Here is a 25,125-nt window from a genome sequence, read left to right on the forward strand (position 1 = left end):
GTCCAGATCCTGCTTTCAGCCCAGAAGCGCCAACTCCTCTAGCGCTTCTGCCAAAACCCCTTCTACTTTCCAGGCCTCAAGGTCTGGACGACAGCAGTTCTGACGCCAGGGAACCCTTCATCGGGGGGAGACTTCAACATTTCCTCCCAGCATGGGAACAATCCACAGATGATCACTGGGTCCTGGACACCATCTCCCATGGTTATCTCATAGAGTTTTGGAAACAACCTCCCCCTCAGTTCATCCATAGAAAAATATGAAGGTATTTATTCCATCTTATTTCTAGTAGCCAAAAAGGGCAAAGGCTGGAGACCAATTCTGGACCTCAAGCATCTGAACAGGTTTGTCAAATATCGAAAATTCCGTATGGAGACATTGCAAACCATCAAAGAAGCCCTTCACAAGCAGAATATTTGACTTCCATAGACCTCACAGAGGCATATCTGCATATTCCCATCTCACTACCTCACAGAAAATTCCTACGCTTCACGTACCAGAACTATCATTACCAGTACAAAGCACTTCCATTTGGCCTATCCTCGGCACCCCGCATCTTCACCAAGATCATGGTGACACTAATAGCTCATCTCCGGCTAAAGGGCGTGCATATTTATCCATATTTGGACGACCTTCTTATCCGTTCTGTTTCCAGTCAGAAAGCCTCCAGGATCTACAGACAACTGTCGAGTGCCTAGAAAGACACGGCTTTGTCATAAACAGAAAAAAGAGCCATCTCACATCCACCCAGGTCCTCCCTCATCTAGGAGCACTCATCGACACCTCCAAGGGTTTAATATTCCTCTCCCCAGAGAGAATAGTCAAGCTTCAGGACCGCTCAAGGGCAATTCATCGGCAAAGAATAACCAACTTAATGGATGCTGCGCATCTTCTGGGTTTAATGATCTCATGCCTCGGCATTCTCCCATGGGCCAGGCTGCATTCTCACCCCCTTCAGTGGTTCCTATTACCCTTCCAAGCTCAAATAGCAAGGAGGGATTGCCTCCCAATACTTCTCCCTCTGCACGTCAGAGACTCCCTCATGTGGTGGCAAGACCTCCAAAATCTGCAGGTGGGCAGCCCCTTCCAGGAGCCTCAGAGGATCTTACTGACAACAGATGCCAGCCTCAAAGGGTGGGGAGCCCACTGCAACTCTCTCCTGGCCCAAGGAAAATGGAACGCAGAGGAAAAATACCACAGCATCAACTGGCTGGAGCTCAGGGCAGTACACCTGGGTCTAAAAGCATTCTCACGCCATCTGCAACATTCTCATGTCCTAGTCAGAACGGACAACACAACAACACGAGCCCACATAACATGTCAAGGGGGTTCCAAATCCCTCTCCCTACACCTGGAGGCCCAGAGCATGCTATTATGGGCCGAACAGAACTTAGCCTCCATATCAGCCCAACACATCAAAGGGACCCTGAACCATACAGCAGACTATCTGAGTCGGCAACAAATAGACCCAGGGGAATGGAGCCTACATCCAGCAGTCTTCCAGAGAATCATACACCATTTCGGCCCACTAACGCTGGACCTGTTTGCATCCAGGCACAACCACAAGCTGCCAAGATTTCTCTCCAGATTCCAGTCTTACGGAGCCGAAGGGATAGATGCACTATATATCAACTGGCCGAAAGAGAGGCTCTACGCATTCCCTCCAATCCCCCTCTTAGCCAGAGTTCTACAAAAAATCAGAAAGGAACAAGCCACTGTAGTCCTAGTAGCCCCCTTCTGGCCCCGACGCCCCTGGTTCTCCGAGATTCTAGCCCTAGCAGTGCAAGGTCCATGGTTCCTGCCCCAGATCTCAGATCTCTTGTCTCAGGGACCAGTACTGCACCCAGACCCAAATTGGCTCAAACTAGCCGCCTGGCTGCTGAGAGGTCCATCTACTTAACTCTGGGTTATTCTGAGGATGTCATATCCACCCTGCTGGCATCCCACAAGGACTCCACCACCAGAATTTATGAAACAACCTGGAAGTCCTTCTGCAGGTGGAGTGAAAGGGAGAAGCTTATTCCACGGGCAACAGGTGTCAAGGAACTCCTAGCCTTTCTCCAACAAGGCCTTCAGATGGGTTTAAAACTGGGTACCCTGCGCAGGCAAATGTCAGCCCTGTCATCAGTCCTTTCCAGGCCTGGTAGGCAGCCACTAAGTTCACACCCTCACATCAAAAGATTCCTCTGTGGAGCAGCACTCAAGAGTCCTCCCATTGTCCATAGGTTTCCTTCCTGGAACCTACATGTTGTACTTTCTGCATTGACTAAACCTCCCTTCAAACCAATTGCCTCTATTCCACTACGCATTTTGTCACAAAAAGTTCTTTTCCTTGTGGCCATAACATCTGCTCGCAGAATCTCAGAGTTATCTGCTATCTCAATCAGAAAAGGCCTCATCACCTTCCATAAGGATTCTGTCATCCTTCGAACAGACCCGACCTTTATCCCTAAGGTCAACGCGCTATTCCATAGGTCACAGGAGCTTATTCTGCCATCTTTCTGTCCTAACCCTTCTCATCCACAGGAGAAGGCCTGGCACAAGCTGGATGTCCGCAGAGCCATTAAAGTTTACTTTAAAAGGACAGAGTCCTTTCGAAAATCTGATTCACTGTTTGTTTCCTTTCACCCTGTGGCTATGGGCAAGAAGGTTACCAGATCTACCCTAGCTAGGTGGTTAAAAGCATGTATTTTTTCGGCCTATGAGTCACAGCTCACTCCACTAGAGCAGCAGCCACATCAGCCGCCTTAAGTACTAATGCCCCTCTGGCAGAAATCTGCAAGGCGGCCACCTGGACAAGTCCTAATTCCTTCATAAGACATTACAAAATAGACACATATGCCTCAGCGGATGCCTCCTTTGGCAGGAGAGTCCTCCAGCAGGTTGTAGGACTACAATAGACTCGGCTTAAGATTTTCCCACCCAGATAAGGGGTTTTAGCTTTTGCATATCCCATTGTGGGATGCCTTCCTCACACCAACCTGGAGAACAGAACATTGGTACTTACCGAGAAGGTTCCTTCTGGGTTGGTGTGCAGAAGGCATCCCAACCACACCCTGAAACACCACCGAGTCTATCAGGCCACTTGTCTCTGCATTTAGCCGGCCAGACCTTTTCCTAAGGATCCTCAAAGTTTGTACTCTCAGATTGATTTCTAAGTACTTACTAATAAGTTATCTGTTCCTCTGTGGTTCTTCCTTACCTATGATACAAAGAGATGCTTCCTTTCTCAATTTCTGAGCTTTAGCCATGGACGGAACTGGCTAGGAGGAGCTTCATACCAATAGAGGGCTTAAAACTCAGTCATGTGAGTCCCTGCTTTTCCTGGGCGATAGGGGGAGTTAACCCATTGTGGGATGCCTTCCGCACACCAACCCAGAAGGAACCTTCTCAGTAAGTACCAATGTTCCGATTCACCCTACCAACTGTCTCCACATCTTTCAAGGAAAAAGTATTGAAAAAAGGGTCAAGTCAGAAAGATGAGGGGCTGTAATTCAGTGGTAGTGTGCATTTTTTGCATGCAGAAGGTCCCTGGTTCAATCCTGGCATATCCAGGTAAGGCTGGAATAATCCTTCCTAAAGCCCAGAAGAACTGCTACTAGTCAGTGTCGACAATACTGGGCTAGGTGTAGCAATGTATGTGTAGCTTCCTATGTTCCTAACCAGGACAGCAATAGATCATGATGCTGAAGGAGCTCTACTCAGGACAGAGTGGGCCTTAAAATGATCTGGGAGTAAAAAGAGAGGGACAGAGAACATAGTATCTTGTCTCCCCATAAGCTTCTCTTACTTCACTTAAGAGTTAACTTGTGCATAGACTCCATCGTTGGTGTAATAATATGAGAAACAGCTGTAAACTTTCATAGTAATAGGTGCAATCGAATCTGATGTGTCTAATTAATTTTTGGTGCAGCAAATTAGTTTTGTTCTTCATTACTTTCCAATGGGAGGAAGACATTATATTTCATTATATTTTTGTCTCCAGAAACAATGGAGCGTTACAGGTCGCCCACATCCCTCGTCTGTATTCTAATTAGCTGAACTGACAGCATTGTTATAGAAACACCTGCAGTATATGAAGCAATACACTGATACGTCTCTTGACACACACACACACACACACACACAAGAATATATAACTTCTGATTAAATATAACATAAAGAAATGCTAAATTAATGTCATGTTTCTCCAAATCCTAACACTTACATTAATTCTGTTGAACATCATTGGGAAATGAACATCCATATTCATTTATGTTCAGCTGCTGAAATCACAAAGCATATGTTATTCTGACATTTAAATGAATTATTACTTTTGCACATGTAATTGCAAGGCACTGAAGAGTAGAACAAGCTGCCGGGCTGCGAACTTAAAAGTACACTGACCTAATTTGAAAACCAGCCTTCCCAAGGAAGAGCCTGTGGGAGGCTTTAAAGTCCTCTGAAAACTCCCTTGAAGGTGTTTTCGGTTCTACAGTTAAATGGAAAGGGATTCTGAACTCATAGGAGTTGCAGTTGGTGCAGTTTTAAGGTGCACTGAACACAGGGAATAAAATGCCATTCCACCATCAGGCTAGAGGAATGGAAAAAGTGTAATGAAAAAGAAAGCTAATGTACTTAGAGCCACAGTCACTACTCAGCAGGCTGTCAGGACAAACCTAATGCATTCTGCAATGTGGACACTACAAATTATAGTGACTTCTTTGCTGCAGCAATGTGCGATTCCCTCTGGGTTTCAATAATTTCCTTCTCTGTCACATACCATAAGCAGCAAGAAGTTTTCTGTATCCACTGAAAGGCTTCAGAACTGCTCCATGGATTTTCACCAATGAAGTGTCATTTGAAAGCCTATGGCTAAAGCTGTTTAATTTAGCACACTGCTCATTTACCTTGGAATTCCTATTCAGAGGAATTCTCGCTGTTGTCCCTTAGCTGCCTAGGTTGCCCTGCTTTTTTGTGACATCATGGCAGTTAAGCCAATGCCAAACTATGCCTGCCAAGCCTCATGTCAGAACAAATAACCCACAGTGTACTGTAAGGATATTCATTGACACATGGTCTGTGAATGGACTCACGTTGTACCCTATACTGCCATTCCATCAATGTAATGAAACCCACTGGCAGAACTGACCCCACCCACCCCAGCACTCCAAATCTGTTCTGGAGAGTCCCCCAGTTGGGAGTCCCATTGTGTGAGTGGAAGTCCATGTGCAATGTCAGATTTAATCTATTACTAAAAGCTTCATCTTTGTACTTTAAAAATAGTACTTTCATCTTGTTTAGAAAATTTGGCAAAGGGGCCTACAATTAAAAGGTTGAGATCTAGTGGAGCATCACTGATTACCATAATATTTGTTTTAAAACTGTTATGATTTAGAGAATGAATTAGAGAGTAGAAAACAAAGCTTAACGTTTTGCACTAGCTTGGCTAATCAAAAGAAGAGATGGTGAGGGAGAGCAGTGATGTATGTTCCATATTTTGTAAAGGGCCATCCCAGTTAGCCATATTTTGTATAGTTCACTAATTTGTGCATCTACAAATCACTGAGTGTATTTTTAAGAAATTGTATTTGAAGTTCTAATAAAGTTCTTCTACTCCAATGCTGTGCTCACTACTTATCTTCAGTGCTGAGTCTTGTTAGCAGCACTATCAGCAATAGTTTCTTTTTGCCCTGGTAGATCACAGACTTGTTTTTGTTTTTTGGAGAGTTACAGAGACTTGTCAGTCTTCAGAGTTTAGCTCTTTTTTCCAGTGTCCTTACATTGCAGTGGGTATCATCTATGCATATACATGAATACTAACAGAGCAATCCTACCAGTGGAGATCCAAAGGCAGAATAAGTGCTTTAACCAAAGCCCTGCTGGGCTCATGTTTTTCTCCCTCCCTCTTCCCCCTTGTCAGGTTTTTGCCCTCTTTATTTTTATGATTTCCCTGCCATTGGCCACAATGGTACATTTCCTCCAATTTGGGAATTCACCCCTGATGTGTGCATGGAGCACCCTCTTTTTCCCTTGGCCAACATCTGAGCTTCTATGTTGGAGAAGCAAGGGCCATGGAAATATCAGTGTGACTGGGCTGTGGCTTTTGATGGCCTTGAAGGGGGAGATCCGACACCCTCGCAGGGGCCATAGGATTGCAACCTAAGGCACTGTGTGGTGCACAGTGTGCCATTTCACACACTGCAACTGCTACAGTTTCTTTTGAGCTGCTTGTAACATGGTGTATGTTTTTCTAGTATACTTTTAACCAAAATGCCTTTTGGCTTTTAAACTGGTGGCTAGTAGCAGGTGATAGCTGAATTAATAAAGTACTGCATACAGAGGCAAAATAGAATCCTTGAGCCATGTGTAAAAGTGGTGATGGTGGTAGTGGTGGTGAGGACTAGGACAGTGGTCCTCCTGTGAGCATGGGAGTGTTACAAGTGACCCTATTTCTTCTGCAAAATCTGGGAGGGTATGCCAACATAGGATCCAAAGATGCCTGTTGATTCTTATATGTGAGGTTTGTTTATTTGTTGTTTCAACCATCGTGGTCATATTAACTTTACAGATGCAATACAGGTAAGGACACAAAAACTCTACAATGCAAAGAAGTAAAATACAAGTATTCACTTTTATACATTTGTGGACCTTTTAATGTAAATTCTTAGTGTCTCTTATTTTAATTCTTTGTATTAAAATGAACTTTTACATATTTGTGGGCACCTTCTTATGAAAACCTTTTTCGTATCTTTTTGTATTTTCCTTCTTTGCATTGTATAGTTTTTGTGTGCTTACCCGTATTGCATCTGTAAAATTGATATGACCATAATGGTTGAAACAACAAATAACCAAACTTCAAATTATTCTTATATGGGTGTAGTGCTGCAGCTAGAATTTTTTATAGTAGTTGAAAATTTAAGTTTGGGATTGGCAAATGATTAAAGGTGGATAGTTCCTTAGCTGCTGTGGCACAAGCCTCCCCTTGTGCCATGCAAGAATGATTCATTTACATTTCTAGCATGACTCTGTAACTTGAGATGAAATATGAGAATGCAGCAGAGTACGGACACCGTTTTTGCTAGACTCACACAGGCTGAGTACTTCTTAAGGACGTCAAGTCTAATAAAATAAAATGGATGGAAATGTTGCTAGGATTTGATAAGCATTTGCAGAAGACATCTTTCTCTGTCCTGGCAGTGAATGAATAGGGGTGGGAAATAACACACCTTGCCTTTAGTCATTTGCAACTAGGTTAACAAATGGCCTTATTTTTTATTTACCTGAGGCTTGAACAAATGCGCTGACACAGCTCTGGCTTCATTTCAAAAGCTAAACTACAACCTTAATCATTCTGAAAACAAAAACAAGTTTTGGTGTTGTTGTTGTTGTTTAAAAAACAAGGCACAATGATATAATTAAAAACTTTTGCACTGTGGTCATTGCTTTTGCACACAGTCTACAGCCTGGATTTCAAGAACAGAGATTTATTTAAGCAACTTTTTGCTGTCTAAAATAACAGCAATGTGACACTGAATTACCCAGGGGATTCAAGTATCTAATAGCTTGGCAACTATATTTCAATAAATTATGGGAAGATAGCTCATTCCACATCAAAGACTGTAAATTGTGTCATTTTTAAAAACCTATCCAATCGGAGCTAGCTTCATCCAAAGTGCAGGATTAATTTGTTGGGCAAAGAGTTTATTTGGGGGATTAGTCATTTTAATGACTACAGAATTGTTCATATTCAGTGGCAGAACATGGAAAGCAGCCTAATTTTGCTGAGCCATTCACATGGCTAGTTAATCTCAATATTTGCCAGTTTGGTGGCCCCACATTTTGCCATTTACTTGCTAGCAGATTTTTAATCTTGGTGTTTGGTATATGTCCAGTTGCTCGACTAAAAGTAGGAAATGATCCATCTAGAGAGAATCTGTGATTTCCAAATAAGATAAGTCAGCATATGCTTTCTGCCATGTATTATATGTGTTGTGCATGGCAGGGGTGGGTGGGTCTAGAACTATTATATAATTAATTTGCAAACTGGAACCTTTATTTCTTTCTAAACTGGATTTTGTATACATCCAGACACTAGCTGTAGAAGGTTCACATAAGTATTTCCCCCCTATTTTTTGACTGCAAACATTTTTTCTTTTGTAAAAAAACAATAAAATAGTGTGATAGGGAAATTAATATGTTAATGTCCTAGCTGTGAATAATATATTGATGTCCTAGCTCTGACATATCTTACATTAGTAGTCTAACCTTACATTACGTACTTGGAAAGATTTACTATATAATAGCTTAGATTCTAAGTTGCTCCTTTGATAATGTAAGAGAGTGACAAAATCAGCCAACTGCCCTCCATCTGAACAGACACCCCTCTGACACACACACATACACACACAAACTAGCTAATCCCATACTGATTAGTAGGGAGGGAGGGTGGGAGCCGGAAAGGGGAAAGACGCCAGGGCTTCTGTGGGGCCTGCCTTCATAGGCTTGGCCCTGCCCATGCCTCATGCTGCACATGCATCAGCCCACGTGAAGCATTGATCTGGGTCCTTCGCACCCACAAATCCGCCTCCCTCCACAGTCGCGGCAGGGGGGTGGGAAACAAGCTTCTGCTCTAAGGCATATTTAGAATCTTCATCATCTTTGTGTTTAAGCATTTATAATGCTCTTTTATTTTATTTTTAAAAACCAGGAAGTCGTAATGAAGTTGTCATCACGGAAAACAACAATAGCATAACGGAACAAATAACAGATGTTGTCAAGCAACCTGCCTTTATAGCTGGAATTGGTGGTGCGTGCTGGGTAATACTGATGGGTTTCAGTATCTGGCTGTACTGGCGCCGAAAGAAGAGGAAGGGCCTCAGCAATTATGCAGGTAAAACAGAAACTGTTTTCATGAATAGACATGCAGCAAGAACATTGCTAGTTCATAAAACAAGGAGTGGAATGGAGGAATGCTGTATGCTTGCTCATTATGCTGCAAAAGAACAGGGATATGAAGAGCTTTGAGTGCATTGCTCTACACCACATTTCATCATTGCTACAAGAAAGTTGTTTAATAATTTTCATAATGAGTACATCTGATATAAGACATCAAGATTTTTAGTTGCACTTTTCCATTTGGGTTGTCCAATATTGCAGAAGCGCATGAATCCAGCCATATACTTGCAAAAGTGAACAAGCAAGTGTACAACTAAATTGGCACTTATGCAGTTAAAATTACTGGAAACTAAGTCCTATATTATGTTCTGTTTGAAGCAATGGTTTTTGAGGTATTCAAGACTTTGTTCCACAATCATGCAGTTGTGACTAAATGTATCTAAAAGAGGGCCAATATGGTTTTTGTGCTTTGAAGTTAAAAAGATAATCTATCGCACTTCAGGCCATAAATGAAAAGTCATATAGAAAATTTATATACTTTGTACGCATTTTTCCAATTTTGTATTTATTAGACAGTAGAGTTCACTCAACTAGATGATAGTTATACCTTTATTTGGACCCTTCGTCACTTTGTTTGATCATGCTGGACATGATACAAAGTCCTATTTGTGAATCTGTTTTCTTGGTTTTGTCTTTTAAACATAACAGTCCAGACACATGTGAGGCTTCCCAGATTCATGCATGATGCATTTTCATGTTCCTAAAAGAAATGATGCATAGGCATGAAGTTTTGAAACACTTAATCCTCTGATTTTCACTGTGTTCCATTATTTTGGATCAAATAAAGTTCTGCATCTCTATCCTGAATGCAATATAGGAGAATGTTGAAAATGTGTGCCTCAGAAACATTTCTCATGTTTAAAGGTGCAATCCTATGTATACTTCAGCCAGCTGTGCTGGGGAATGCTAGCTGGCTGGGGCATGCTGTGAGTTGTAGGCCTCTTTTCAGTCTAAACATGTATAGGATTGTGCCCTAAATCACTTATTACAATCTGGTCCTGTGCTTAAACACTAACCATAATTCACAGCTGAGCTGAAACCACCACAAACCAAAAACACTTTTTTTAAAAACCCTTCCTATTCTACCCTTTGTGTATGGTGTGGTATGAAGCAGAAGTGCTAATCACCATGCTTCCCATGGTAGTTGAAACAAAAAAAACTTGTTTTAATCTGTGAAATTCTGTAGAATTCAGCCATCAATTTTGGTACAATTTTATTTTTAAGAAAGAAAACTTCTATCATGATTTATGCACTCTTAGCAATTCATGACAAATTACTTTTGGTTGTGTGTGTGTCATGCAAATATGACTCTAGAATCCTATTGATTTCTTATTAATTATATACAGTGTGCCCAAATAACGATGGTGGTGAAGCTACATTATTCATAGATGCTGCTGTTTGCACTGGTTTTTCTTCATTTCTTTTTAATTAATGTTCATACATGTGATGCTAGCTTCTGCTTTCTCTGCTATTTTTTAAACAAATTGTAAAGCTCTGTTTAGATGTAAAATATAGCAAGATCAGTGACAGCAAAAGCTGCAATATTTTGTCACTTCCTTATGTTAGAAAACGATTATTAAGACATTAGGGGTTTAGTAGGTACACTCCTTTATGTTAGATTTTCATAAACATCAGATGTGCTGAATACATAACATGCCTATTCCTTTATTGCTAATGAAATATTTCATATATTGAATTGTTCAGGCTCTGTGTTATGTGAAACAGCATGTTTCTGTGAATAGTCTTGAATCATCTAACAATCTGTAATTTTACCATATATGTAAATATGTGGGCAAGAGAGATTTCTCTGAAATATGGAGAAAATTTGGTTCCAAGCTGACAATCATATGGCATTGGTCAGCACCAAAAATTGTGAACAATCTAAGTTAACAGGTTCATTGTATGCCCCCCCACCATACTTATGTATATGGCATTAGCATTTATGACATTTGAAGCTGGGTGGCTGTTGTATCATTACACAGAGTTGTCCATTAATTGTCAAATGTTCATTCGCTTGACAGTGAAAGCTCATAAAGGTGTTACATTTCAAAGCTGATCACAGCATTCATTGAGACAGATTGCATGTCCACAGTACTGGTTACTATTTGATATAATTGTCAAAAATTGCCATTCACCTCTTTTCAATCTTTAATTTCTCATGGGCTGCTGGCTGGTTAATGCTTAAAGCTGAATTGCTACCTGCACCTGATCTTAACGTACATACATAAGTCATTTTTGAAGGACACTCATGCCCTTTAATTGGCACTTTCTAACAGGGTTTGTAACTCATAATGTATCTACTTTTCTTGTTTTGCAGTTCAGTCGTTCACCTTCACCCCTGCAGGTACTGTCCATTAGTCTGTCTCTTACCCCAACAAGATACAAATGCAGCATATAGTGGTTGAACCCCCTTCTAGTCATACAGATGACACAAAGACTTAAAATCCAAGTGCAAGAAGAAGCACTCTGCCTGCTTATCAATTACACTAATGTGATACTGACTACCAGTGATTCCAGCAGAAAGCAACCATGTACCACAATTGATATGCCTTTCCTTATAACTGTGCTCAATTCCCACTCTTTCAGCCCTTCTATTTCATGCTGTTTGAATAGTAATTTGATTGAAGTAATATAATTACCCACAGGAAGGCCTTAATCAAAAAGAGCCACAATAATCTCCATGCTTAACTTAAAGACCTGTGCAGAACTTATCTTAGCTTCTTGCTCTTTCTGAACATAAAACTTAAGACATGGCTTAGAAATTAACACATCTCCATGCATTCTATACCACAGGTTGAACTATTTCTAATACAACCTGTTCACATAAATCTCTACAGCTTTCATGCAAACCAGAAATAATTGTAAACCTACATCTGAAAATGACGTCCTTGTTACCATTTCTTTAGCAGACCTAATATATGGTACATGGTCATAGTAAGGGTGGTTAAATTGGTATGAGGAGTAATTGAACTGTGGCTGAAATAACAGATTGTAACCAGCCTACCCAGTAGAAGTGTGGACAGGGGAAATCATAAATGTAGTTAATAGCAACCATTAAGTTATCTTTTTAAATTACCCTTCAGGCCCACATGCAGACCCCTAGCATCCCAATCCAGTCCTCCAGGGTTTCCCAGATGGCCACATTCCCTTCCCTGGCTCCCCCTGCTCCCCCCCCCAACCATCAAGTATGGTGTGGTATCCCACAGAATACCTAAAAGGTTGAAATGGCTTTCCTGAGGCTTAGTTACTAGCAGTAAGAACCTAATGCTGGTATTTTTGGTGTTTGGGGCCATATCCCCTTTGGCCTTGCACTATTGGAATGCAGTGCCCAAGAGTTTCTTCGACATTGAACTTGACCCTCACTGTGAAAGAGATTCCCCACCCTGAATTAAGGCTTGAATTACTGCGGCCAGGTCTGATCTCCTCAGGAACATATGTAGCAGTCACACCAGCCTCACATGTGCAGCAGATACACTAGTGAGTAACAAAAGGCTACAGCTGCCAGGAGTCATCCAGATGTAAAGCTGAGTCCAGGAACGCCCCCCAACTATGAGCCTGAGTACTACCCCATCCAAAACAGGTTGAATCTGTATTCCAGAATCTGTCATCTTCCTCACCAGGAACTCCTCTGTCTTGTCTAGATTAAGCCTCAACTTGCTGGTACTCATGCTGCCTATTATTGCCTCTGGAGACCAATCCAGAATGTTTTCCTTGGTGTTAGATGAAAAGGAGAACTAAGAGTCACATGTCATCCACATATTGATAACAGTGCACCCAAGATCCCCAGACAGTCTCTCCTGATAGGTGCATGTAGATGTGAAATAACAAGATGGATCCCTGTGGGACAGCATAAGATGATGGCAAAAACACTAAACAGGAGTCCCCAACACCTTCTGGAACCAATCCTCAAGAAGAGCCAAAGACACCACAAAATGGTACTTCCTAATCTTATTCCTGCTAGGCAATCCAGAAGAATGCCATGGTCATACTGCTCAGTCATCCAGCCGAACCCAGGGACTGTGATGGCACGGGTTGCAACTTGCACCATCAAGGGGGGGGGTGAAGGCGAGGAACCCAGCTTTCCTCACCACTGCAACCTAGTGAATGTGTTTATTTCCTGGTTTTGTCTGCTAAACAACCATTCAACCTCAAGCTTAATTACCGGCCCAGCCAACTCAGTACTGGGTAATATGTACTGGCACTTAGGTGTGGGGTAAATAACAAGTTCTCAGGAAAGGTTATTCGAAAATAACTTGGGGCAAAAGTTATTCTAAAATTACCTAAAAATAATATTGCAGCAAGATAAATAGCTATTCAGAAGATATTTGTAGAAAGATTCCTGATCTGGACCTTTGACCTTCCTGGCTGAACAGCCTCTACAACAAAAAAGCAACAATTTTATAACCCGAAGAACCCAACGTAAAATAGCTGAATGTGTCATTACTTCAAAGGGGCATATCTCCCTTGCCCAATTCCAGTCATTTGGTATCTATTTTGCCCAGGTTAATGATGGAAATGGTGAGACTCCGATGATATAGTTTCATGCTGCCAATACCTGTTGTGTTGGAATGTAATTATTTCAGCACCTGCATGATTGATACAAACTGTCAAGCAAAGAAAATATCAGTGGCACACTTGCAAACATTAAACTTGTTCACAAATAAGCACAGTCATGAATAAATGGCTTTGCAGCTGCCGTGAAGCTATGAATCCACTCTATTTTTTTACACTTTGACAAATGCAAATGAGAAAACCTGCAAGAAGACTTGTGCCACCTATGTTACCACCTCTCACCCCGTTTCTCTTGCATGAATGCTCAACTTGATACATTTTGTCAGCCAAAATTCAAACAGTTTTCTAGACAGTGCCTCGGATTTAAGTCTTCTTTTTGTCTCAAAGCAAGGTCATGCAAAAAGAGTGTCATTGGCCACTCCTGATTTGCTGTGTGGAAATGTCACATTTCTCCTTCAAGCCATGCCCTTATGTCTGTCTTACATTTTTATCAAATTGTCTTTTCCTGTATTAGCTTGCCTCTTCCTCTCCCTTCATTCCAAATTTAAGCCTTTCATGCTCCATACAACCCATGACTGCTTTACCAGCCTTTATTCAGCTAATTTAATAGACCTTTTTACCTTTCATATCCAGGCTGTTCTTCTCTTGGCCTCTTGGGGAGCCCCACCTCTCTCTGCCAGATGCTTTCTTCAGCACCTGGCTTTGAGAACTCTCCCCCTTTCAGCTGCTTTTCTTGCAAACCTCACCAGGAGGCCACAATTGCCTGCTGAGAGAGGCAGCAGGCAGAATGTGGAACTGCCTACCACAACAATCTTGATTTGACTTCGGGCCTTGTTGTTCCCCATAACAAGGTATGGAAACACAGGACTGTCTTTGCCAAGGACTCTTGGCATGCTTATTTGTGAAAGACAAGGTGGGGTGTGTATCACACATATTATTTAGCAAAATATGGCACAGTATAAAATCTAGTTGCATATTATTGCACATACACAAACCTACAAGGTGCAACAAAATGTTCTTCTCTTTCAGGATTAGTAAATCCATCAGAGTTTCAATTATGTTCATTAATACTGACATAAGAAAGACTAGAACCTAATCCAGTTTCAAAGCACACTGATGGATAACAGTAAAGTTCATTGGGACCTTCTCAAGAAGCAAAGTGAAGTTCCTAAGTGTAGGAATGTTCTGTTTCCAAAGCAGTAAGGCTCAAGAGTCAGTCATGATTATGAATTGCTACTGTAGAAAATATTGTACTGGGGAAAATGAATAGTACTCTTGATAGACTCCTAAACATTATGGCTTAAGGTTACATTTCAAGCTCTTAGCATGATCTTAGCAAGCTTATGTTATGGTACGTACATTCAGCTGGCGGTGGTACTGAACTACTGTGCTAGAGAAGTTGCAGTTTCTTGGCTTGAACCAAGCCTTTTGCATAAGCACCCAATCATGCAGAAGCTGGTTAGTTTCTTTCCCTCCCCCTCCTAAAAAAATAGGTCGATATCACAGGCAGTCATGTCTTGTTCAGGCCATGAACAAGAGGGCCGTGTTCTCATTAGAGTTTTTGTGAGGTGGTGGGACGGGATGAGGGAACGGAAAGTTTACATTCCCATCTCATCAAAGCTGATGTTGCAATATATAATTGCTGAAAGAAGTAAAATATTTATTACTTTAGTTTATGAATTTCCACTTTACCTTTCCATTTGTAGAAACTACAGGGCAGCTTACAGTAAAAAATAATAATCATAGTAATGAAAAAGATAGGATTTGTGCTCATTTAAAAGGAGATGCTACAGAAGGATCACCTGGCAATAGGGAACAAATATGGTGTAGAGAGGAGGCAGGAAGGGAGATGCAAGAAATGGGATGAGAAATGATCCCATTAGAAAGACTAGCAGAACTATAGGACCCGTAGGATCTGAAGTTAAAGGGTGAAGAGGAGACAGGTTCAAAAACAAGGCCTGACAGAAGAGGTAATAAGTTACTGCAGTAAACTAAGGGCTACAAATTTGGCAATTTAATTGTGTGCTTAGCAGCCATGCCTATTCTTTGCAATAGTGCAGTGCCCTCTTGAGCCTCACAGCTTCAGTCAGGGTAAAGATTTGAGTCTTCAGGTCTTTCTCTATTTTAACCATCATACAAGCATGTTCATCCATACAAAGACTGACAGAGACCTGGTTCACATGTAATGAGAAGCCACCATGGGTGAATTTTGTTGCAGAGGCTACCAGTGTGGTGGCGGCTGCCATTTTGAATATTCGAGCTTCAGGGGAAGCATGCTGTAACATGTTGTTACATGCAAATTGGGCAATGGTGGGTATTTGGGGTAGTTGATAAGCCACTCAGTACCCATGGACTGACCAGTGGCTTCTTAACCACCCCAACAAATGATCCTTGCCAGGTTTGTTTATTTATTTATTTATATTTTATGACAAGCTAAGGCACTCCTCTCTGTAGCTTGAATATTCCAAATATCAGTTGTCACCACAACAAGAAGCCCCATGGGGAAATTCACCTATGATGGCTTCTCATTGCATGCAAACTGGCCCATAGACCTTGTTCTCTAAGAAAATCTCTATAAAGCAAGGTTACCACCAGCCATGGTAAACAGGTATGTCTGCCCCAATGAGAGGTGATACAGAACAACAGGAGCTGACAATCTGTAGACAAAAGAAGCACAAGCTCAGTTTGTCTTGTTTTGTGGAATGCCAAATACCTGTTTTAAAATTATCCCTCAGGGGTATGGGGGATTTGCAGATTTACTTGTGTACTTAGACCTGCATAGTTTGTTCCAATTGAAACAAACTAAACCAATGCAGCATTGAAGTGGTGGTTTGCATGTGTGAATAAGCCACATAAATTAAACCACAGTGACATTATTTCACCTTCCATTATTTCAGATGCAATGCTTTTCAGTAAGGCAGCTAATTCACTTGACTACAGGTTATCTAGTGATAGCAAATCAGGTGAGGTTCATGCATGTGTGTTCCAACTCTATAAAGCAGTGACATATTTGTGTCTCATGCTAGAGTAATGGAAAGAAAGATGTGTGCTATATGGTATGGTTAAATAACGATGTATACCTACCAGGACTTTAAAATAAACTTCTGAGACCTTTCTCTGGGTGCCACCACCAAATAAGGTGTGGTAAGTGGTGCCTAGAGAGAGGGACTTTTCAGTTGTGATGCCTCGGTTGTGCAATGCTCTCTCCAAAGAAACTTGCCTGGCATCTGTGGTCTTTTTGGCACCAATAGAGCACCTTTCATTTCCCTGGGCTTTTCAATCTTATAGTCATTTAATGCTTTTTCAGTTCTTTGCACTAATGTTATTTCCTCTTGTTGGTATATATTTTATTTTCCTGTTGTTGGTTTTATGCAGTAGCTGGATTCATTCAGTTTTAGATTTATTGTTTGTAATTTTTATGGGTTTAAATATTTAGTGTAAGCCATGTCAAGAACTAAGGTTATTGTACAGTATTCAGTATAAATATTTTAAATAAATAAATTATAAATAATAAAATAATGCTCTACTCTCAGGGTAATCCTGGCAAAATATGGTTTAGGTCATCCCTTCCCAAACTGGTGAGCTCCAGATGTTTTAGAGAACAATTGCCAAATATGGCTAATGGGAGCTGTAGTCCAAAACATCTACAGAGCGTTAGCCTGGGGAAGATCAGCCCAGATGGATCATAATGGAGACAAAGGATAATATAAGGAAGATGAGGTCTAAACACTTGGCCAGTACCCCTTTCTCCTCAATTATAAGTGTCATTAGGTCTGTTATGTAGCCTATTGTTAAAAAATAAATAAAAAATCCAATGTGCCTTGTTGAATGCAATAAAACCCAATAAATTATAGATTTATTAAGATTTTGGTGTTTTATTTTCAATATCCTTTGCAACAGCAGGATGATCATGAGTTCTCAGTCTCACCAACCCCACCATCATCACTATGGATAATAATAACCTAGATTTTGACTGCAATCATGGTTTTTTGTCATTGAAGGAGTAATAAATCAAATTGTACCAATTCTTTAAAGGTTTAATTTTGAGGACTATCCGCAAAACAAAAGCCTGAGATATCAGTTTCTTTGCACCATTAGTGTTTACTTCACATGCATTTACCATTTCCTTATTTAATGTTCCATAACACAGAGATAGTTTTGCCATATATGTCTCCATTTCTTTGATACCATCTGCAAACACCACCACAACACACAAATACAACTCATGCTGATACTGAATTAAACACTAATTTCCTGTTTTTCATGTTCAGCTTCCAAATTCCCCAGGTGCAAACACGCACTTCAGGCTTATACATGGCCCAAAGAAAGGTGAGCTGGCAGAAAGCACGTATCTCCCTTCTAGACAGATATCCAACTTTTAGAGTCCATAAGAATGATAGAATGTAATTCATTTTCTCGAATGAATCCTTCTATGCGATGTAGTACCTCTTTACATTTATCCACCCTGTCCCCTTCTTATATATTCATAGAAATCCATCTACTGAAACAGGAAAAATGTAATGTATCTTTCATGTGTCCTCAGTCTCCTAAGTGCAGGCACATCTATTTGTGGGAATGCAAAGGTGTTTTCATGAATCTGAATCAAAATTGTACATTTTTGCTTACAAGTAGTAAGCACTCTTGAGGATTAAAGATTTTTGTGAAACTGAGTAAATGTAAACAAATTAAGAATGTTTAGCTAAACATTCACCGCATAAGTCCTAACAGTGGTAGACGAGTATAAATTATTTGACAGAATCATCCAAACACAGGCAGAAGATTTGATAGAATTTTTATACGCTGATTATCTGTTCTGAGTTAATGCTTATTAAAAGAGGATTAATCTATATTCATATTTGAGGAACAGCTTATCAGAAAAAGGAATAAGACTTGGCTGGCAACATTAAAGTTTCCATTTGTAGTAGGAAAATGTGGCCTACTAGAGATAGGCACACAGAAAGGCTTCCTGCCTCAAAATGTCAGCTGAGTGTTTACTTCTATTTTTTAGTCTTAGCCAGCATGAAGATTAGGTTTAACCTTGCCAGATAGTATTTGTAAATAGTTGAGCTACTACCATCGTATATTTGTATACTATAAGTATAAAAAATTCCTTCAGTTTGTGTGTATCTGAAACTTAATTATGCATGCTATTTTTGTAGCCCTTGCATCACAGGTTAATGAAGAGTCTTTAAAAATCTTTCTTGTTCACTCAGTAAACCCCTACATATTATCGTATTTTTATAAGTAGTTGCTCCCTTTGCATTCTGATTGGTCTTCACCATTTTTAAGAACCTGTATAAGATCCATCACTATTGAAATAGGGTTTTTTATACTTCCTTTCTGACATAGATGGAATAATGATGGGGTACATCTGCCTCTTCCCTTTTGATCTTCAAGTTGTCCCAACAGCTTTTAAAAATTTATATCCCTGAATTATTATTGGGTGATTATTTTCTTTTTACAGATATATCTATAAGGACATTTAAATAAGTTCCCCTTCAGCATTTTAGTCTTGTTTTGCAATTCCAGAAACCAAACCTCAAGCAAAAATGATAAATGTAATGCTTAGTTTAGCAGTCTAACGGAATCATTTGCGACTTTAGTTGCCTTTGGGAGTGATGCTCTTTTGTTCTTTTACCCAATCATTTTTATTGGGTTGGATCCAGATTTTGGTGTGTGCAATATGGTTGAGGGAGGCAGTCTTCCCCCCCTCCAGATGGAAGCCCCCAGAAATGGCACACTGAAGATCAGAGGTATGGGGGGATGAGGGGGGGGGAGATCCCCCAAAATTGGTTAGCACAGAATAATATGAAATCTTGAAGCTTTGGGAAAATGCAGCATATTATGAAAGACTTTAGCTATTAGGAGATAAATGGGGAAGGAGATACTCACTGTAATGTTAGAAGTACTTTACAAACATAAACATGGAAAGAAAATATTGACAGTTATCACTCTGGGCAGATAGCAGTTGCTACTCTGAGGGTAATATGATCAGTTTCCATAGATGAAAATCATCACGAAGTTCCATTGTTCTTTAATTACTTCTTTTTACAAGCATAATCTTATAAATACCAGTGTAAAGCCCATGTCGCCACAGCTGCTAGCAGTCTGAGAATGATTGGATGAAAATATGTAATTTTTAAATAAACTGAGGTATTAAGCTTAAAATAAAAAATATATAACAAATCTACCATAATAATTATGGGAAGACAATGTTAGAAGTAAATGAACATTAGGATAAATTGATTTGGTACATAAATCTGGCACTAAACTTTTTTTTTTTTTAAGTGGAAACAAAATAAAAATGAGCCAAATCAGTCTGGTACACAAATAAACCGGTGGACCAATGGGAGGAAACAAAACATAAATTACACAAAACCAGCACTGAATCCTGTTTTTTCAAAGGTGAAAACTAAACAAAACAAGCAAAATTAGCCCATTAGCCTTACATTGACTAAATCTGGAACTAATGCAAGAACCAGAAACTACAGAAGAATGACAAAGGAATGTTGTTCTTCTAGGGTTATCTTCTTCATCAAAAACAATTGAAACATCAGAAGTTAGGAAGTGCTATCAACTTTACCTGGAACACCAGTTGATTAACATGAGAAGAAAGATAGTCATAGCTCCTGGATGCCATAATATTTTTCAGTACTTTTGAGAAATAAGATATTCTATTCTCACCCCTCTTCCTACATCCTTTACTTTTGGAATTATATGACTGTACCAGTATCTTATGCTGTTTCCTTATAGAAACCAGAATAGATTTCACTATATCATTTCTCTGCATTCTGTCCATTTGTTTCTTTTATGTGGGAGTGCTGGTAGCTCTTAAGAAGCAGGTATCATGTCCTAAGATAGAGAAAAGTAAAACAAAAAATACTATTTTTGGACTTTTCTGGTAATCATGGGTACTTGACTTGTGTGTGGATGGTATTTCAGTTGTTTTAGAATTATCATACTTCTGGTGGCCCTGCTAGTAAATGAAGAATAGGATCAAGCGATGAAGAAGTATTCTCTTAGAGCACCTATTGTACCTCAGGACTGTTTCACCTTCACAACTGTCTCATGGCAGTGATAAGGATTACTCTGTAGTGTCCAAGACAGTCAGCCAGATCCTTTAGGAACCAGAATGAACCATAAATGCTATGCTTAGCCAAAGATGCCATCTTGAAATGAGAGTCTGGCACACTTGATCACAGTTCACTATAGCGTAAACAAAATCGTAAGTGTTCAGTTAAAAAATCCATATGTAAAACATGAAACCCACTAATTAGAATCATAGAATCATAGAGTTGTAAGGGGCCTATAAGGCCATCAAGTCCAACTCTACTATTTAAGTATGTTTAAAATATATTAAACATACATAAATTGTGTTTATATATTTAATTTACTGTCATGTTATTTGTTGTTTTTAGAGAAGTGGGACAAGATGTTGCAGCAAGGGAATTGGGAAATTCCAAAGTAGATATTAGTCATATATTTTCTAAACATGTTAGCTACAGCCAAAAAGACAAACTAGCATTCACTTTTCTTGCACATTGCTGTAAAATATTCTTTCAATTTAGCATAAGCCTATCTATTTTAGCAAGAATGTTACAATTGTTTGATAACATATGAAAAAGCAAAACAGCAAAAAAGATAATTGTGAACATGTCATTTTGTATTTAACACTTATACTTTGATTCTATTTGTGTTTATTCATTTTCAAAGCGTTATAGTAAATCTGATATATGCCATTTAATGTGCTATATGCCTATTGTGATTTTCTAGTAACAATAATTTCCCATTCTGGGATGATAGGCAATTAATCATCAGTTTCTAAGTTCATTCTATATGGGATCCCAAAGGGCTCTCCTTTGTCTCATTGTTGTTAAACGTGCATTGTGAAGCCACTTGTGGAACTGATAACATAGCAAAAATGTAATGTATCACCACAAGGCTGCAGATATCCACATTTATATGACAATGTCTGTGTTGATCATAGTCTTTCCATCTGGTATCTATACCGTTGTTTGACTGAGATTGTGGCTGTGAACATAGAGAACAAGAAAGAGCTGCTTTGTGTTAAAAATGTATAAGTATACTGATTGCCTAAGGTAGTTGATAGTTTGAGTTAACCTAGTGAGTTCCATTATGTATCTGTAATACTTGATGTCCTTTGTACAAAAGACCAATTCCTACACCCTAAATTCTGTTGCGTGGATGTTGAAGTAGTAGGAGAGAGCCATTGTGGTATATTTGACGGTGTCGAAGTTGAGTAAAGAACCCCAGGTTCAACGGTTAAAATCTTGTCTCAGCCATAAAGTTAGCTGATCTTGGAGCAGTCAGTATTTCCCAGTCTAAACTACTTCCTGAGGTTGTTGCAATGATAAAGTGAAAGTAAAACCCATTTTATTTCCGTAGAGCTTCTGGTGGAAGGGTTCATGTGCAGCCTCTGCCCAGTTACCCACTTTCTTTATCTACTTAACTGATTTATTTCCTGGATCATCTTTAGTCCTTCACAGCTGGTACCGAAACTTCGGGTTTTGCCTCAGTTTGGCATGTCTTTTCTTTATTACTGGGTACCAGAGGTTGCATCACTTTCAGCCGCTAGGACATAAGCTTCTAGGGCAATTGTCATTTGAGAAAATAATTTGGGGGTTCCAATAGCCAACATCTGCCCTATGGAGAACACTGTGACTGCATGTAACCATAACATCAATTTTGGTGTTTTAAAAAGGGTTTCTCCAACCTTAATAACATAGGCATTGTCAGGGTTATAAGCAATTCAAGACCTAAACTTCATAAAGACAACTGCTGTAAAATGTGTATGTTAAGACTTGCTTTGAAAAGCATTCATTAATTATGTATCTGAGATTACAGGGCAAAGACTGAACTTGGTACTTAAGTGTTCATATCCTGCACTCTTGTTCAAGGCATTTCAGGTGTTAATAAATGGGTGTTATAATATGAGATAAGAATTTATTGTATTTTATGTGTTTCTCCCATTTCAGTTTCAACACGATTTTCACTTTTACCCTTTTCATGATTACAAGAATATACACACAGGTCACAGTTAATTACTTACAGAAGTGCTAACATGCTAAAGAGGGGACAATTTCATTTTAACTTAGCTTGCAGTATGTTTCAACAGAATCTGCACAATTCTGGGGCTTTTGGCTACATTCATTTTGATGCCAAAGGTCTATTGATTTTAGAATCCCCCCCCCAAACCCATAATATCAAGGGATCAGAAATAAGTTGTCCTGTGAGACTGTATCACGGAGATTGATTTAAATCAATATTGTCTAGAGGAAAGCAGGAGATATGGCTGCTTTCTCTTTCCCGATTATGCTTATTTATATTGTTCAGTGCATTATCTTGTATATTATGATATTGTTTTTGCTATGCCTAATGGAATTTTCTTACTCTTTTGTGTTTGAACACCCAACCAGTCACATTTCAAAGAGGAGATGGAGGACTTATGAGCAATGGAAGGTATGCCTGCTATTAAAAACTTCTTATTCAGTTTGAGTTTCTGTCATATTTAAGGCCCATCATATTTAATTTTTGATTAGGAACTTTAAAAAAAGAGTAATACACAATTAGTTGTAGGAGTGACAATCCAAGGAGGAATTAAATGGCTCAGACCAGATTTTAATGATCTGTTGTACACTTGAGGGGAATCAAGTCCAGATGTTTCATATCTCCCAGATGCCCAAGAAGGAATTAGTAGAAAGTATCAGAAGGAATGTGTTCATTTGTTTTCAGGATGTTTATTGCATTAATTAGGCATTAGTAAATGAAGTTGCTGTTGTTTAAGACTCCTTATTGGCTCCCACTAAATTGCTGTGAGTGAACAATTACACACAATCGATCACAAAATAAATGATTCATGGAAGATGAATAGGTTGTAGATTGATAGGACTGGATTCTACAACTTCGGCTACTCAATTGTAATTGATAAAAGTTGATAACAGAACCATATATCCTCATTTATTTTCTCTGTGCCAATATGGAGATTGTAATTAGGCTCTGGTAATAACTTCCAATCTCCTATTTAATCAATATTTTAGCAACAACAAAAAAAAGAGATTAGGTTTAATGAGAGTTCATAGATGTGGCAAGAATGCTGCTGGATCTTCTTATTGCCGTTTCCATAGAAACCCACATTTCTATTTGGGATTGTACCAGAAGGGCATGGGGTGGGGGGTGGGAATACAATGGTTATAAATGTTGAGGAAGCACATAAGAAGAACCTTGCTGGATTAGACCAAAGACCAGTCTAGTCCGGCATCCTCTTTTCCACAATTGCTTTTTGTTTTTAAGTGTTCCAATAATCAAGTACAGCTTCAGACTCACTTGTTTCATGTTTTGTTCCCCATCTTACTCCTATTTATCTCACCAAATTTTAGGAACATGCTTGTATTCTTTGAATTGTGCCTAACCCTGTAACGACCAGTTCCTTTCAGTTAAAATGTGCTCAGTCTTCAGTTCTCAAAATCTGAAATCAAATTATACGAATATGAAAGCCTGTTGACATAGATAAAAATGCTGTTTTGAACTTACCATTAATTCCACTCAAACCTGCTTGCCTCTAAAACCATGCAAGAGTGCTCAAAGGAAGAGCTAGCAGCTTGTGAATGACAGACATAAGATTTGGGATGCAGGAAGTGAAGGAATAGTTGCCCAGAGACCTGGAAATGGCTGATACAGAACAGTCACTTTGAGTGATTGTTCCCTTGAGGTGGCAATTTATCATTCATCCCTAGTTTAGGATCCTTCAATGGTACAGCCTACTCTTTGTTTTCAAGACAGACAGAGTTCATTTCCTTGCTAGCAGACTTGTAACTGATGCCTTCTCCTATTTCCACAGACAGTACATCTGATTTGTATAAAGTTCCAATTAATTGCTAAAGCTTTTTATATAAAGAAAGCTTTCATGATTTTAATATAAAATACATTTTCAAAACTCATAAACTGTGTTATATACTCTGTTGGAGATATGAGTAAAGTGTCTTGAATTACAATCACAGTTTTCTCACAGATGTATTTTGATGTTGATTTTCTTCAGTCGGCCAGGCCTGTTAAATGCAAGTGACCCCAGTTATCCTTGGCTTGCGGATTCTTGGCCTGCCACCAGCCTGCCGGTAAACAACAGCACTAGTGGGCCAAATGATCTTGGGAATTTTGGTCGTGGAGGTATGTTTGTTCATAATGTTTCAAGAAGGAGTTGTAAAATGTTTGCAGGACAGCATCCCCCCAACCATGAAATTTTATTTTGAAATAAAGTTTGAATGTCCTTTTTGTGCTCTTTGTCGGAGAGCACAAAAAGGAGGCATTCTGGCGGCATACCCTGGCCAATTGGAATCAATAGGAGGGAAAGTGTTTAAGGGGGGAGGTAAGAATGAAAAAAAGAAAAACACCTCCCCCCATCCTTCCCACCATCCTGGCATGAGGGCTGGCAGGGCCTTAGATAGAGCGGTTTCCCCAACGTTGGATCTTCCTACACCTGCCAGGATGATTGCTCTGTTATTAATTAATACTATATTTTCATCTTTGTTGGGTTTTTTATTTTGATATTTTCAAGGTTGTGAACTTTATTTATATAAAGCTATTTATGAATGAATCCAGTGTTTAATTTCACTTACAGCTGATTGTGGGAAAATAATGCCACAGAAGTACTACAGAGCAATT

General features: G+C 39.5%; 1 protein-coding gene across 5 annotated transcripts in view; it reads left to right on the top strand.

Moving 5' to 3' along the window:
* Positions 1–25,125, top strand: part of ROBO2 (roundabout guidance receptor 2) — a 523,934-nt gene that overhangs the window by 430,744 nt on the left and 68,065 nt on the right. For all 5 annotated transcript variants that reach the window (XM_063126764.1, XM_063126765.1, XM_063126760.1 and 2 more), the window contains 3 exons: positions 8,687–8,869; positions 22,884–22,926; positions 24,503–24,630. In XM_063126764.1, the coding sequence (XP_062982834.1) occupies positions 8,687–8,869; positions 22,884–22,926; positions 24,503–24,630 (354 nt within the window). The remainder of the gene's footprint in view (positions 1–8,686; positions 8,870–22,883; positions 22,927–24,502; positions 24,631–25,125) is intronic.

The sequence above is a fragment of the Elgaria multicarinata genome, chromosome 5, assembly GCF_023053635.1.
Source record: "Elgaria multicarinata webbii isolate HBS135686 ecotype San Diego chromosome 5, rElgMul1.1.pri, whole genome shotgun sequence".
NCBI lineage: Eukaryota > Metazoa > Chordata > Lepidosauria > Squamata > Anguidae > Elgaria > Elgaria multicarinata.